The following is a 13,765-nucleotide window of genomic DNA, read 5'->3' on the forward strand; positions in this document are numbered from 1 at the left end:
TTGTCTGTGTGTGTGTGTGTGTGTGTGTGTGTGTGTGTGTGTGTGTGTGTTTGTGTGATAGAGATAGAGAGAGAGAGAGAGAGAGAGAGAGAGAGAGAGAGAGAGAGAGAGAAGGAGAGAGAGAGAGAGAGAGAGAAACAGAGATACTGCAACTTAAAATGAGATGAGGGTCCCCACAGTCTGAATGTTGTGTTGTTATGTAAGATCCAGTCCCTTTCTCACACACACACACACACACACACACAAACACACACACACACACACACACACACACACACACACAAACACACACACACACACACACACACACACGTTCTGCTGCCGGTTACATAATGATGTGAGCCGCTCTCACCTCCAGACTGCAGCAGCAGTGGTCGTCTTCAACTAAGGTGGAACACTGACAGGGCAGTTGTCCGGCCACTAGGTGGCAGTGTTCTGCACAGGTATTCCTGCCAGGTTGGTTCTCCTGCAGTTTGACGGACACTGAAAACATTTTTTTTGCACATCTTTTAGTCTGAACCTGTACAGTGCATTATTTTGCGTGTTGTACTAAATTATGTTTTTTTTCTCCCTATATGTGTGTATATGTACACACACACACACACGCACACACGCACACACACACAGACACACATGCTCCTTCCTCCCACACTCTCTCTCTAACTCTGGTTTCTCTCATCCCTCCCTCCACTGCTCTCTCTCTCTCTCTCTCCCTCTCTCTCTCTCTCTCTCTCTCTCTCTCCCTGGTGCTGATGAAGCGGTGCATCCCTCACTCAGTCACTCGGCCGGTGGCGTGCGAGGAGGAGACCCACATGATCGGGTTCGCTGGCGTCGCCGCGTCTGAGGAGCTTCACCGAGGAACCCTGCAGCAGCTGCCTCCCAGTAAGTCCCTCACTGGTCCCTCACTGGTCCCTCACTGGTCCCTCACTGGTCCCTCACTGGCTGAGGAGCGGGGAGGGAGGGGGGGAATCCGCGGACCTTGTCAATGTGTGTGTGTGTGTGGGGGGGGGGGGGTGCAGTCAGCTGACTGACAGCTGAGGTGTTTGGTGTCTCCAGCTGAGAGCTGCTGCTCCTCCTGCTGGTCACGACTCGGCTCGGCTCGGCTCGGCTCGTCCCGCCTTGTCGCTGAGCTGAGCGGAGTTCACTTCACCCGCTCCCAACCTGTGTGTGTGTGTGTGTGTGTGTGTGTGTGTGTGTGTGTGTGTGTGTGTGTGTGTGTTCTGGTTGTTTTTCCCTTGTCATCCGTGGGAAGTTGTCGAGTGGCTGCAGAAGTTCGATTGAGTGTGACGGTGGATGAGGGGAGGCGTCGCCATGGCAACGGCAGCTTCAACTCTCACAGCCGCTGACTGACGGCAGTTTAATCTCTCTCTGCGTGTGTGTGTGTGTTTGTGTGTGCGCGCGTGTGCGTGTATGTGCGTGACGCTGGAACGCGCCAAGAGAAGCTGCCGAAGCTCCAGCTGGTGGGCGGGGCGACGCCACCTGAGTGACGTGCTCCTCACAGGTGAACCGCCGCCGAGCACCTCTGCTTCTTTCCCCCCAGAAGCCTCCTCTTCCTCCGGGAAGCCGCTCTGCAGCAGCCACGCTGTGATGTAACCTTCTACATCTGCAGGAGATCCTCCACCTCCGTGGTGCGTCAGGGTCTGAGGAACCTGGAGCTGCTGACCCAGCAGCAGCAGCAGCAGCAGCAGCAGCAGCAGCAGCAGCAGCAGCAGCACTCGGCACTACCTTCAACTGACCACAGGGGGAGGCATCGCATTCACGGACGCAGTCTATCCCCAGAAGGTGGAGCTTCACCCTGGAGGTTGAGAGTCTCCTGTCTATTGGCGTCACTCTTGCCCCCTGCTGGAAGGTAGTGGACAGACTGAAGCCAGTCAGATGCCCGAGGCTTCCTCTGGGTTGGGAGGGGCCACACTGTGGAGGGCGGAGTCTAGCGGAGAAGCGTGCAGACAGCAGTGGAGAAAAAGCCTTCAGTGATTCCAGACTTTCTGCTCTTCTTCTTCTACTGAGGAAAAGTTGCCCTGCGTGGTTCCGGCCGTCCACCCTTCACACGTTTCTTCTTCACTGGTTTTAAAAGGTGGCTAGCAGCTAGCCGTTGCTTCCTGATGGACGAGCCGAGCTTCAAGGTTGGGATCATGCAGTTGTACAGCAGTCGGGTGGAACATTCATAGATTTGAAGGCAACATCACGGATGCATGGACGGACGGCTGTGCCTGTCCGCTGCATCCTGAACAGAACCAGACCCAACTGGATAAAGCATCATGAGAGTAGAGCAGCCAGTGTCCACTGGGGTCCTCAGAGACCAGCACTGCAGAAGAAGAAGGAGGTCCTGTTGCCTAACAGGTGTTGCTTTTGCACCACCTACAGGCCCAGTGGTCAGCCTGCAGTGTGACTGGAGAGCAGCTCCAGAAACCTCCTCCTCCACCTCCTCCACCTCCACCCCCTCCTCCTCCTCCTCAGCAGCGGCGCTGACTCACATCTCATCCCGCCACCCAGAGCTGGAGGCTCATGTTCTGAACATTTGGTTCTTCACCGTGGTGGACAGGAAGCAGGAGCTCAGGTGTCCACTAGAGGCTCCAGCTGGCTCGCTCAGGAGGGAGACCTGAGTCTTACCAGCTCCCTCAGACCACCACCAGCAGCACTGGCTGGAGCGTCGACGTTCCGTAACGAGGTGGTGCTGGACCGGATGAGATCTTCCCAAAACGCAGAAGCCGGAGCAGCTGTCAGAAAACACATCTGCTGGAAGCCTCAAAAAATAATTCACATGCAGACGGTGGAAAGAAGAAAGATTACCATCAGCCCCACTGGTTATCTGTAAGACAGTGAAGCAGCGTCACACTGCCCCCTACAGTTTGGTGTGCAGAGGCTGCCTGGTGGTGCTTTACTGGCTGGAAGGTCCTTAGATATCAGGTTGCTCTCATTTATTGTCAGTGAAGCTGGATCTCTGACACGTGTTGGTGTTGACACCTGCTGCATGAGCAGGACCAGAACATCCTACAACATCCTAGGACATCCTACAACATCCTACAACATCCTAGGACATCCTACAACATCCTAGGACATCCTGTGCTGTGGTCAGGAGACGATGGGAAGCAGCAGCTACAGCAGCATCTGCAAAGGTCTGCAGCTTCTCTGCAGTCCAGCTGCTGCTGAGAGTCTCTCTCTCACACACACACACACACACACACACACACACACACACACACACACACACGCTGAAGAGACAACAACAGTGCTGCGTTACTGTAGGGGTGAGTGGGTGGGAGCCCCTCCCCTCCCTTCCAACGCTCCTCTTCATCACAAGCAGCCAAAAATATCCAGCGGTGGGTAAAAAACACAAGGCGTCTATTTTTAGCCCGACTGCGAGCACGTCGCTGTCGTTGCAGTGGGAAGGACTCGCAACAACAAAACAACGCTGCTGCTGCTGCTACTGCTGCTACTGCTGCTGCTGCTGCTACTGCTGCTGCTGCTGCTGCTGCTGCTGCTGCTGCTGGAGGTTACAGTCACAGCGTGGGTTTAGGTTACACTGCTGGTCTAAAGCCCTGATTGGTCACAGCATCAACTGTTTGCCTGTTGGATGTGTTCTGAGGCTTATGGTCCTTCAGTGTCAGCTGACCACTGCCCCCCCCGGCCCCCCCCACCCCACAGGTCGACCACGGTGTCCATCACCACCATCAACAGCCGAGCATCACAACCTTCACACCTGGAACCCAGAGCAACCAGAGACATGTCACAGGTACACAATCTGTGTGTGTGTGTGTGCGTGTGTGTGTGTGTCAGACTAGATGGGTGAAAGCTACAGCAGTCTGGAGGCTGTGAGGACGGCAGTGATTGTCCAGTGCTTGCTAGTGTGCTGATGCTGCTGTGCTCCTCAGGTGGAGCAGGAGATCTCACTGGTCCAGAGGAAGATGTCTGACCTGGAGTCGGTGCTGCAGCAGAAGGACATCGAGCTGAAGGCCTCGGAGACGCAGCGCACCATCCTGGAGCAGGACCTGGCAACCTACATCACCGAGTGCAGCGTATGTGTGTGTGTGTGTGTGTGTGTGTGGGTGGGTGGGTCACATGTCCATCTGGGATGAAGCTGCACAGGAATGGGAGGGACCTTCAGACACTGACCATTAGAAGAACCTTGTGTCCAATCACATTCATGAGGAGCTGAGCTGCTTCCTGTTGGTTACAGTGAGATCAAGGCTGTAGCTCCGCCTCTTTCTCCCCAGATCTTGCTGATTGGTTGGTGGTCAAAGTTCAGAAACACAGGCGCCAACCAACGACAGCGGCGTCTTCTTCTAAAGTAGGCTGTCATCGTGTAGCGCTGGTCGGCTCTCTATGTGGGTTCTCCAGGTTCTCCAGGTTCTCCCAGTGTCTGCTGGGTTCTCCAGGTTCTCCAGGTTCTCCAGCTTCCTCCCACAGTTCAAAAACATCCATGTGAGGTGAACTGGGAACTCTAGATTGTCCGTCGGTGTGTGTGAGTGTGATGGTTGTGTGTCTGTGTGTGTCCACTGGTCCAGGGTGTCACCCTGCCTTCACCCAGTGACAGCTGGCAGAGGCTCCAGCACCCTGAGTACATTATTGTTAGTTATTATTCTTTCCAGCTGAGTGTGTGTGTGTGTGTGTGTGTGTGTGTGTGTGTGTGTGTGTGTGTGTTCCAGAGTCTGAAGCGCAGCCTGGAACAGGCCCGGATGGAGGTGTCGCAGGAGGACGACAAGGCTCTGCAGCTCCTGCACGACATCCGAGAGCAGAGTAACAAGCTGCAGGAGATCAAGGAGCAGGTGGGTCACCTCAGCAGGTGGAGGCTGCCAACGTCACCCGAGGGTCACCTCAGCGGGTGGAGGCCTGCCGACGTCACCTGAGGGTCACATGACCGCCAGCAGCGGCGCCGCTGCAGGAGCTGCGCGGCTCTCGGGTGCGCAGCAGAGGAGAAGGTGCAGCTCAGAGCCGGCCTGCGTCCTCGCAGCCTACACTCGCTGGCACTCGCCCGTTACCAAGCGCTTGAAATCATTGTGCAACGGTTGCCACGGCGACGGCGGCGGCGCTGCTGCCGCAGTGGGCAGGCGCTCGTGATGAAGGAGCCTGCGAGCTAGAAAGGTTTGACTGCTGCCGCCGAGAATCACAGGCGAGAACGGCAGGAGGCTTTTCTGACAGCAGAGGAGCAGCCGGCTAGCCGAGCTGGCTAACGGGACTCAGGCCGCTCTGAAGTCTGATTGGCTCTGACTTGGGGGCGGGCGCTAATCTCTCTTGGCGGCGTGACGATTTAGATGACCGCAGGTAAAAAAAAAACTAAAAAAACAAAGATTGGTGCAAAAAGATGTTGTTTATCCCCCAGTGGACTGTGGTGGTACGGCGCTGGTTGCTTGCTGAGGTGCGAATGTGTGAGGAAAAATTTCTTCCTGAAGAGACGAGGAGGAGGTGGAGGAGTAGTGGGAGAAGGAGGGCGAGGAGGAGGTGCTGAAGGAGGAGTTGGGGGAGTTGTGGAGGCAGGAGGAGGAGGAGGAGTGGGAGGAGCCTCCAGAGACACTTTAAGTTGATTGGACAGCCGTCTCTCTGTCACTCTGATGGCCGACCAATCAGATTTCTCCTCTCCAGGTGGAAGTGCTTGACATCCTGTCCGCAGGTAGCTCCGCCTCCTTCTCCTGGGAGGAAGCTGATTGGTGGCTCAATCACAGTGATGGAGGCGGAGTGGACGGAAGCTCCAGCCGATGCTCCTCACCGTCCCCTCTGCTGTGCTCAGCTGTTCTCTGATCTGATCGGATTGGTTCCCTCACTGCTGAGTGGGAGGGGCTTAACCAGGGCGAACGCTGTGTCTCTGCTGCAGCAAGTGTTTACAGCAGCTCCTTTTTGAAAAGCGCTCGTCTCCCACGCAGTGGTTTCTGGCTGTAGTGGTGGGCGGAGCCTCACTGTGTTGGATCAACAAACAAGCGGCGGCGGCGGCGGCGGCGCTTCCTCAGAGAAGAATTGTCACCGCCGCCGCCGCCGCTTCCTCCCGACACGGCGGCTGTCACACAGCGACGACAGTCAATCTTCCTCTGATCTCATAATCATGGACTGAAGTCAGCACCCTCGCTATGTCTAAACCCCCCCGCAGGGGGCGGCGCTTGAGACAAATGTGCACAATTAGCATTTATGTCGTCTCACTCATTCTTCCATGATCAGAGAGGTGTGAGGATTGTTCTAGCTGCACATTTTCATCATGAAAATCACAACTGGCCAAATTGTTCTTGGCTGACTCTCCCAGGTGATCTGCTGGGCTCTTGTGCGGTGCGTCCAGGCTGTGAGTGTGTCACACACACACACACCTGCCAGGTGTGTGTGTGAGATGTTTCATCAGTTTAAACTGTCGTTCAGGGAAGATCCACTTCAGAGACAACGGGTGGAGGTTAGCTGGAGTGACCTGGTGGAGGAGGTGCTGGGGGGGGGGGGGGGGGCTGACCTGGTGGAGGAGGCGGGGCTCCTTGTCTGCCTGTCATTAGCGTAGCGTGGCTGTGAGCTTGTCTGACGTGCCTGACGTGGCCGCGGTGCTGCGGATCATCGGCCTGATGCTCGGCGCCGGGCCTGACGGGACGAGACCAATTCCTGGAGCGCTGACGGACCTGCGCTGGGAGCGGCGGCGGCGGCTCGTCCAGCCGTTCCTGGTTCTAACACCGTCGGCCCCTCGTGAGCCTCCCCGTTCTTACGGACGAAGGAGCTTCTGCCCCGGACCTTCTGAGGTGGAGGAGAAGATCTCCACCTGACCCTCGCTACCTGCGTTTCCACGAGTCGCAGAATAAAAGCCTCACTTCTCAAATTTAGACAAAGCACAACTGCGAAACCTTTGAGCCACATTGGAGAGGTTTTCCCAAGTGCAGCTGTCTCACCTTCAGGGGTCTCACCTTCAGCTGTCTCACCTTCAGGGGTCTAACCTTCAGCATCAGAGGATGATGGTTCCACCGGAGTTCCCGGAGCTCCGGTCCTGGGTTCCTCTGATGGCTCCCCCTGTTCTGGTGGGTTCTTGCAGGAGTACCACGCCCAGCTGGAGGAGATGCGCGTCTCCATCAGGCAGCTGGAGGAGGACCTTTCTGCCGCCCGCCGCCGCAGCGACCTGTACGAGTCCGAGCTGAAGGAGTCGCGACAGGCCGGCGAGGAGCTGAGGAGGAAGGTGTCCGACTACCAGCACCGCGCGCAGAAGGTGAAGGTCCACACCGCGTCAGCCGTTACGGTCACCTCGGTCACGTGGCCAGCAGGGGGCGTCTCTGAGTCTCCGGTGTCTCCTCACCAGGCCAAAGAGCAGGGCAAAGCCGAGGCGGAGGAGCTGATCTCCAGGCTGGAGAAGGTAGTGGTGGACCCTGGAGGTGTTTCTCTTTGGTGCTCAGCTGCAGGGGGCGCCGGTCACCGTCTTCTGTTCCTTCTGCCTGCAGACCAGCGCAGAGCAGCAGACCAGGATGCAGGACCTGCAGGAGAAGCTCAGCAAGGTGCAGTCTTTCAACTGAATAATTTACTCATCTTTTTTTTTTCCTCCCCCAAATGTGAGACGTCTGACAGCGTTCTGCACTCAGTGAGAGTGTCTGACCATCCCTCCCTCCGAGACTCCGCCCCCTGCTGACGGAGCTCCCAGAACTGCCTCCTCTAGCAGAGGAACGCTGGGGAGGAATTAGCGCAGTCACAGTCGTGTTGTGTTGTGTTGTGTTGTGTTGTGTTGTGTTGTGTTGTGTTGACGTGTGTGAGGCTGTTGTGTGTGACCGGCAGTCGCTGAAGGCCGGCGCCGAGGCCTCGGACCTCCTGCAGACCATGAGGATGGCCAAGGAGCGACTGGAGCGCGACCTGGAGCGGCTGCAGAACAGGGAGGACTCCAGCGACAGCCTGCGGCGCCGCCTGCGGGAGACCGAGGTACCGCAGCCGACAACCGCCTCGGCAGGCCGCTGGGGGCGGAGTCACGGCCACCAACTCTGGCCCATTCTCATTTGATTTGGCCCGCGAGGCGATGCAGAAGCCCTGCTAGAGCTGCTGGCCTGCCGGTGTTACACTCAGTACTGCAAATCCCAGAATGCCCTGCTGTCAATCAGGACAGGACATTCCTCGAAGGATATTATTATTATTATTATTACTGAATTGGTTTATTGTTATTTTATCATTACATTTATTATCCGCCCGTGGAAAAAAAGCTACTGTTAAAATTTAAATCACGAGGCTGCAAATACAAAAGATAGGAATTTTATTGACATTTTATTTATTTTGATGAGTTTTTTTAATTTGAAATTTGATTTTGTACGTGCGACATGTTAAATTATTTTTGTGTATTAAGCATTGAAGATGATTAAGCTTTGCTTGTTCCGTATTCAGGCTGAAGCAAAACTTCCAAACAAAAGTTTTTCAATAAAAATCAATGTTGGCCCGAGACTCCCTGATACTGGACACCTGCAGGGGGCGGAGTCACATTCACATGATAACAGCACAGCAGCGTGAAGACACCAGGGTGTGTGTGTGTGTGTGTGTGTGTGTGTGTGTGTGTGTGTGCAGGACGGCAGGAAGACCCTGGAGAACCAGGTGAAGCGGCTGGAGATGGTGGAGCGGCGGGAGGCCAAGCTGAAGGACGAGATCCACAGCAAGGTGCAGCAGATCCAGCAGATGGCCGAGAAGATCCTGGTAAGAGCAGACGGCGGCTGGGGGCGGCGCCAGATAGCACGCTGCTAAAGTGGTGACTCACGTCGAGCACGTGGAGTTTGGTCACATGACCCCGTCGCTCGGCCTGGACGTGGGCGGTGATGATTGAGCGGCCTGGCCGCTCCACAGAGGCTCTGTGCCGCTGAGGGGACAGCGCCAACAGCGCCACCCGGCAGCTGCTCCTCTCGTTGCGCCGCCGCCTCACTCACCTGTGTGTGGTTCGTCCAGGGGCTGGAGGAGAACCTGAGGGAGGCGCAGGGGGCGGCGCAGCGGCTGGAGAGCCACCTGAAGCAGAAGGAGAAGCTTTACGAGGACAAGATCAAGGTGAAGGACAGGAAGCAGTGTGGAGCTGGAGGCTCTTGATGACGATGACCTCAGGTGACCTCTGGACCTCTGAGCAGGTGCTGGAGGCTCAGATGAAGGCGGACATGGCCGACAAGGAGATGCTGGAGTCCAGTCAGAGCAAATATGAGGAGGAGGTGCGAGAGAAGTGCAGCGTCATCAGTGAGCAGAAGGCGGTAAGATGTTTGTCTCCTGCAGGAGAAGATGCTGCTGGACCTGCGGGACCTGCTGGAGATCCGGTGACTCGGTCTGTCTCTGTCCTCAGACCATCAACGCCATGGACTCCAAGATGAACAGTCTGGAGCAGAGGATCGGCGAGCTGTCCGAGGCCAACAAGCTGGCGGCCAACAGCAGCATCTACACCCAGAAGAACATGTGAGTGGCAGGGGACAGAAGACAAGACAGGGGGCGCTGCTCAGAGGACTGGAACAAACAGACCAGGATACGTCCCCCCCCCCCCCGCTGTCTGCAGGAAAGCCCAGGAGGAGATGATCTCGGAGCTCCGCCAGCAGAAGTTCTACCTGGAGTCGCAAGCTGGGAAGCTGGAGGCCCAGAACGCCAAGCTGGAGGAACACCTGGAGAAGATGAGCCAGCAGGAGCAGAGCAACAAGAGCCGAGTGCTGGAGCTGGAGACTCGGCTGCGAGAGGTGAGCAGCACCGGGGCAGGTGGGCTGAGCTCCTCCCCCTCCTCCAGAGCAGCCCAGGAGACTGTGAACATCAGCTGTGGAACATCTGAGATACCGTGAAGGCGTCTCTGTTTCCCTCAGCGTCCACACCAACCATCTCACTGCCCTGTGTGTGTTGCTGTCTTCACGTGTGATGTCATTTCCTGCCGCTCTTCAACCTCCCCCCCCCTGCAGACGGGCCTGGAGCACGAGGAGCAGAAGCTGGAGATCAAGCGGCAGGTGACGGAGCTGACGCTGTCGCTGCAGGAGCGCGAGTCCCAGATCAGCAGCCTGCAGGCGGCCCGCCACGCCCTGGAGGGGCAGCTGCAGCAGGCCAGGACCGAGCTGGAGGAGACCACCGCCGAGGCCGAGGAGGAGATCACCGTGCTGCGGGTGAGGGTCCGCCCCTCCACCGACCACAGCCTCCACACCCACCCCCCGACCGCCCGCCTATCGCCCAGTGACCTTGTCGCCCACGTCCAGGCCGAGCGACGGGGTCATGTGACCAAACTCACTCTCTCTCTCTCTCTCTCTCTATCTCTCTCTCTCTCTCTCTCTCTCTCTCTCTCTCTCTCTCTCTCTCTCTCTCTCCCCCACCAGGCGCACCGGGACGAGATGCAGCGCAAGTACGACGCCCTGAGGGACAGCTGTGCGGTGAGCTCCCACAATGCACTGCTCTGCCGAGGCTGAGCAGCCAGACAAGCGCACACACACACACACACACACACACACACACACACACATTCATCCATCTCACCAGGAGCTGAAAACAATCATCAGGTGTTGGCTCCGCCCCCTAGGACCACCTTGTTTTTGTCTCCTTCCAAACATGCAGAACATGAGAAGGTCCAGCAGAACTTCAGTTTAGTAGGACAACAATGATGATGGTGATGATGAAGGTGGTGATGGTGATGATGAAGGTGGTGATGGTGGTGATGGTGATGATGATGATGATGATGATGGTGGTGATGATGATGGTGATGATGGTGATGATGATGGTGATGATGGTGATGATGGTGATGATGGTGATGATGATGATGGTGATGGTGGTGATGATGGTGATGATGGTGATGATGATGATGATGGTGGTGATGGTGGTGATGGTGATGATGGTGATGATGGTGATGGTGGTGGTGATGATGGTGATGGTGATGATGGTGATGATGGTGATGATGGTGATGGTGATGGTGGTGATGATGATGATGGTGATGATGGTGATGGTGATGATGGTGATGGTGGTGATGATGATGGTGGTGATGATGATGGTGATGGTGATGATGGTGATGATGGTGATGATGATGATGATGATGATGATGATGATGATGATGGTGATGGTGATGGTGATGGTGATGATGGTGGTGGTGATGATGATGATGGTGATGGTGGTGATGGTGATGGTGGTGATGATGGTGATGGTGGTGGTGATGATGGTGATGGTGGTGGTGATGATGGTGATGGTGATGGTGGTGATGATGATGGTGATGATGGTGATGATGGTGATGGTGATGATGATGATGATGATGATGATGATGATGATGGTGATGATGATGGTGATGGTCTTCTCCCAGTGTGAACAGTGAGTTATGAGTCTGACCCAGATCCTGCTGGTCATGTAATGCTGCAGCAGTGTGGGCGGTCTGGTCCACTCTGAGTGTTTGTGGGCGGAGTGAGAATCTGCATTTATTAATAGACACTATTTAATATCGGCTGCGTTGTGTGACCTCCCTGGTTGTTCCTCCATCCTGGACTCCAGTGGAGCAGCTTCACGCCAGTGATGCTTCTCAAACCTTCTCCTCATGTCCAGACAGCAGGGTGGTTAGCCTGCTGTTAACGGCCTCCTGCTGAATCTCATGCTTTGTTTGGACCTTCTGCGTTTTGGAGAGGACAAAAACATGGCGGTACACAGAGGGCGGAGTCAACACCTGCAACCACTCAGCTGGCAGAGGAATCACTGCCCTTTGTGACATCACAGAGGGCGCTGATTCCCAGAAGTGTGGGTTTGAGATGCCGCTCAGCCGGTTCCTGCTGTGTGTTGGGGGTGGTGTCCCGTCGTCGACCCCCACCTCCTGCAGGTGATCACTGACCTGGAGGAGCAGCTGACCTCGCTGACCCAGGAGAACGCAGAGCTGAACCGGCAGAACTTCTACCTGTCCAAGCAGCTGGACGAGGCCTCGGACGAGCGCGAGGACCGACTGCACCTGGGCCAGGACGTGGACCGGCTGCGGCGCGAGGTGGCCGACCGCGAGATGCACCTGAACAACCAGAAACAGGTGCTGAGATCCGACACCGTTAGCAACCAGAACCAACGTTGTTCTCTGCATGTTCATTTTTCTCTATGTCAACACTGACGCCAAAGCTGAGAAGATAACCTCCCTATAAAATATCATCCAGAGTTTAAATAGCTCCACCTCAAGGGACCACAACTAGAATGCAGAACAACTCACTTGGAGCAGAATCTGTGGCACGATTCTCCAAAGTCAGGAGCAGAGTCTTAGTCCAGGGAATGAACGTGAAAAGTCTCAGATCAAATCTGCTGAAGATGCTTCATCGTCTTCATCTTCATCTGCTGCCAAACTTTGTGTCTGAACTTTGTGTCTGAAACTGAACTGAGCAGTTTCCCCTCCGGTGGAGCTGTGGCTCCTCCCACTCACCTGTGACAGGTGAGCCAGACGCCTGACGGAGCTGCAAGCTCCTCAGGGACTCAGTGGACGGCTGAGTTCTCTGTGAGAGTGTGTGTGTGTGTGCGTGTGTGCGCAGCTCCAGTGGGAGGAGGTGTGTGTGTGTGTGTGTGTGTGTGGGTGTGAGGCAGCGGTTGCATAAGCAGCGATGGAAGTCATAGACGAGGAGGGGGGCGGCGAGTGGGCGGGATGTGTCATCGCTGGCAGGTCGTGTCCGCGGTTTAAGCGTCGGACTTCAGAGACCGAGCGGCTAAATCCATCTCTGCAGGCTCGCGTGTGTGTAGCCGCGTGTGTGTAGCTGTGTGTCAAACAGCCACTTCCTGGCCGCAGCATCACTTCCTGTTTCAAACCTTGACAACACAGTGAAGACCAGCGATGCCACAGCAACACAAATACACTGCTGCTGTCCCCCCAACACCCGACCCCCCCCCCCCCCCCCCCCGCCTAACAGGAAGTGACATCAGCAGCATCAACCTTTGACTTCCTGTTTGGCTCTCCTCCAATCACAGTGCTGCTCCTCCTCTCGTCTTTCACACCTGACAGACGCGTGTGAGCAAAGAGTTTATCAGAACAGAGAGCAGGGGGTGTGGCCTGTGAGGTCACACTGTGCTGCCCAATCAGAAGAGGTCAGTTGGACAGGTTGTCATTTGAAGCCGTTTTTTTTTTTAAAACTGGTTCTCAATATTTCTCAGTTTTGGTCTCATCAATATTGACATGTGAACCTGACGTTCTCCGATCCAGAGGTTCTGCTGAGCTCTTCATCCAGATCATCTCCTCTCACTTCTTCCTCCCGCCAGAACCTGGAGACACTGAAGACCACATGCACCATGTTGGAGGAGCAGGTGATGGAGCTGGAGACGATGAACGACGAGCTGCTGGAGAAGGAGCGGCAGTGGGAGGCCTGGAGGTCCACACTGGAGGACGAGAAGAACCAGGCGGAGAGGAGGAGCAGGGAGGTCCAGAGGCTGCTGGACTCAGAGAAGCAGAACAGGTCTCACAGCTCTGCTGGCTCCGTCTGTCTTCTCCTGCTCAAAATATCTCCGCCACGAAGCTTCTGCCCACACACCCGCAGCAGTTTTGGCAAATTCTCCAGAGTTTCTCCGAAGGTATTCTGGGAAATATGAGGATATTTTCTGAGCCGGTGTAGGCGAGGCGGAGATGGAAGCTGGTAAAGCACAGATGAGGTGGTGACCCTCGAGCCAACGCTGATGAGAACTTCTCCCTGCTGCTGGTGCAGAAGCTTCTCCATGAAATGAATAATAATGGAGGAGCTGCGTCTTTCTTCTCCTGCAGGCTTCGTTCGGAGCAGCGGAGCTCAGAGTCTCGCCAGGCGGTGGAGCTGGCGGTGAAGGAGCACAAGACGGAGATCCTGGCTCTGCAGCAGGCCCTCAAGGACCAGACAGAAGCTGAAGGCCGAGAGCCTCACCGACACCGTAAGCCTCCCCTCCC

General features: G+C 55.9%; 2 protein-coding genes across 2 annotated transcripts in view; one reads left to right on the top strand and one right to left on the bottom strand.

Annotated features, from left to right (window-relative positions):
* The first annotated feature begins 1,412 nt into the window (after positions 1–1,412).
* Positions 1,413–13,765, top strand: part of citb (citron rho-interacting serine/threonine kinase b) — a 24,172-nt gene continuing 11,819 nt past the window's right edge. Inside the window, 19 exon segments of the mRNA XM_076023033.1 lie at positions 1,413–1,501; positions 3,646–3,733; positions 3,873–4,016; positions 4,647–4,766; positions 6,989–7,159; positions 7,250–7,303; positions 7,389–7,442; positions 7,717–7,857; positions 8,488–8,613; positions 8,860–8,955; positions 9,033–9,149; positions 9,239–9,348; positions 9,446–9,620; positions 9,834–10,031; positions 10,239–10,292; positions 11,711–11,908; positions 13,114–13,307; positions 13,610–13,712; positions 13,714–13,749. Of these exon segments, the coding sequence (XP_075879148.1) occupies positions 3,725–3,733; positions 3,873–4,016; positions 4,647–4,766; positions 6,989–7,159; positions 7,250–7,303; positions 7,389–7,442; positions 7,717–7,857; positions 8,488–8,613; positions 8,860–8,955; positions 9,033–9,149; positions 9,239–9,348; positions 9,446–9,620; positions 9,834–10,031; positions 10,239–10,292; positions 11,711–11,908; positions 13,114–13,307; positions 13,610–13,712; positions 13,714–13,749 (2,100 nt within the window). The 5' untranslated portion in view covers positions 1,413–1,501; positions 3,646–3,724.
* LOC142886114 (uncharacterized) overlaps positions 10,150–13,765 on the bottom strand; it is a 13,967-nt gene continuing 10,351 nt past the window's right edge. Inside the window, exons 2-3 of the mRNA XM_076023045.1 lie at positions 11,723–11,890; positions 10,150–11,506 (exon numbers count right to left, since the gene is read on the bottom strand). Of these exons, the coding sequence (XP_075879160.1) occupies positions 10,498–11,250 (753 nt within the window). The 5' untranslated portion in view covers positions 11,251–11,506; positions 11,723–11,890 and the 3' untranslated portion in view covers positions 10,150–10,497. The remainder of the gene's footprint in view (positions 11,507–11,722; positions 11,891–13,765) is intronic.

The sequence above is a fragment of the Nelusetta ayraudi genome, unplaced genomic scaffold (assembly GCF_046127955.1).
Source record: "Nelusetta ayraudi isolate G7.1 ecotype Tasmania unplaced genomic scaffold, CSIRO-AGI_Nayr_v1 ptg000014l, whole genome shotgun sequence".
Classification (NCBI taxonomy): Eukaryota; Metazoa; Chordata; class Actinopteri; order Tetraodontiformes; family Monacanthidae; genus Nelusetta; species Nelusetta ayraudi.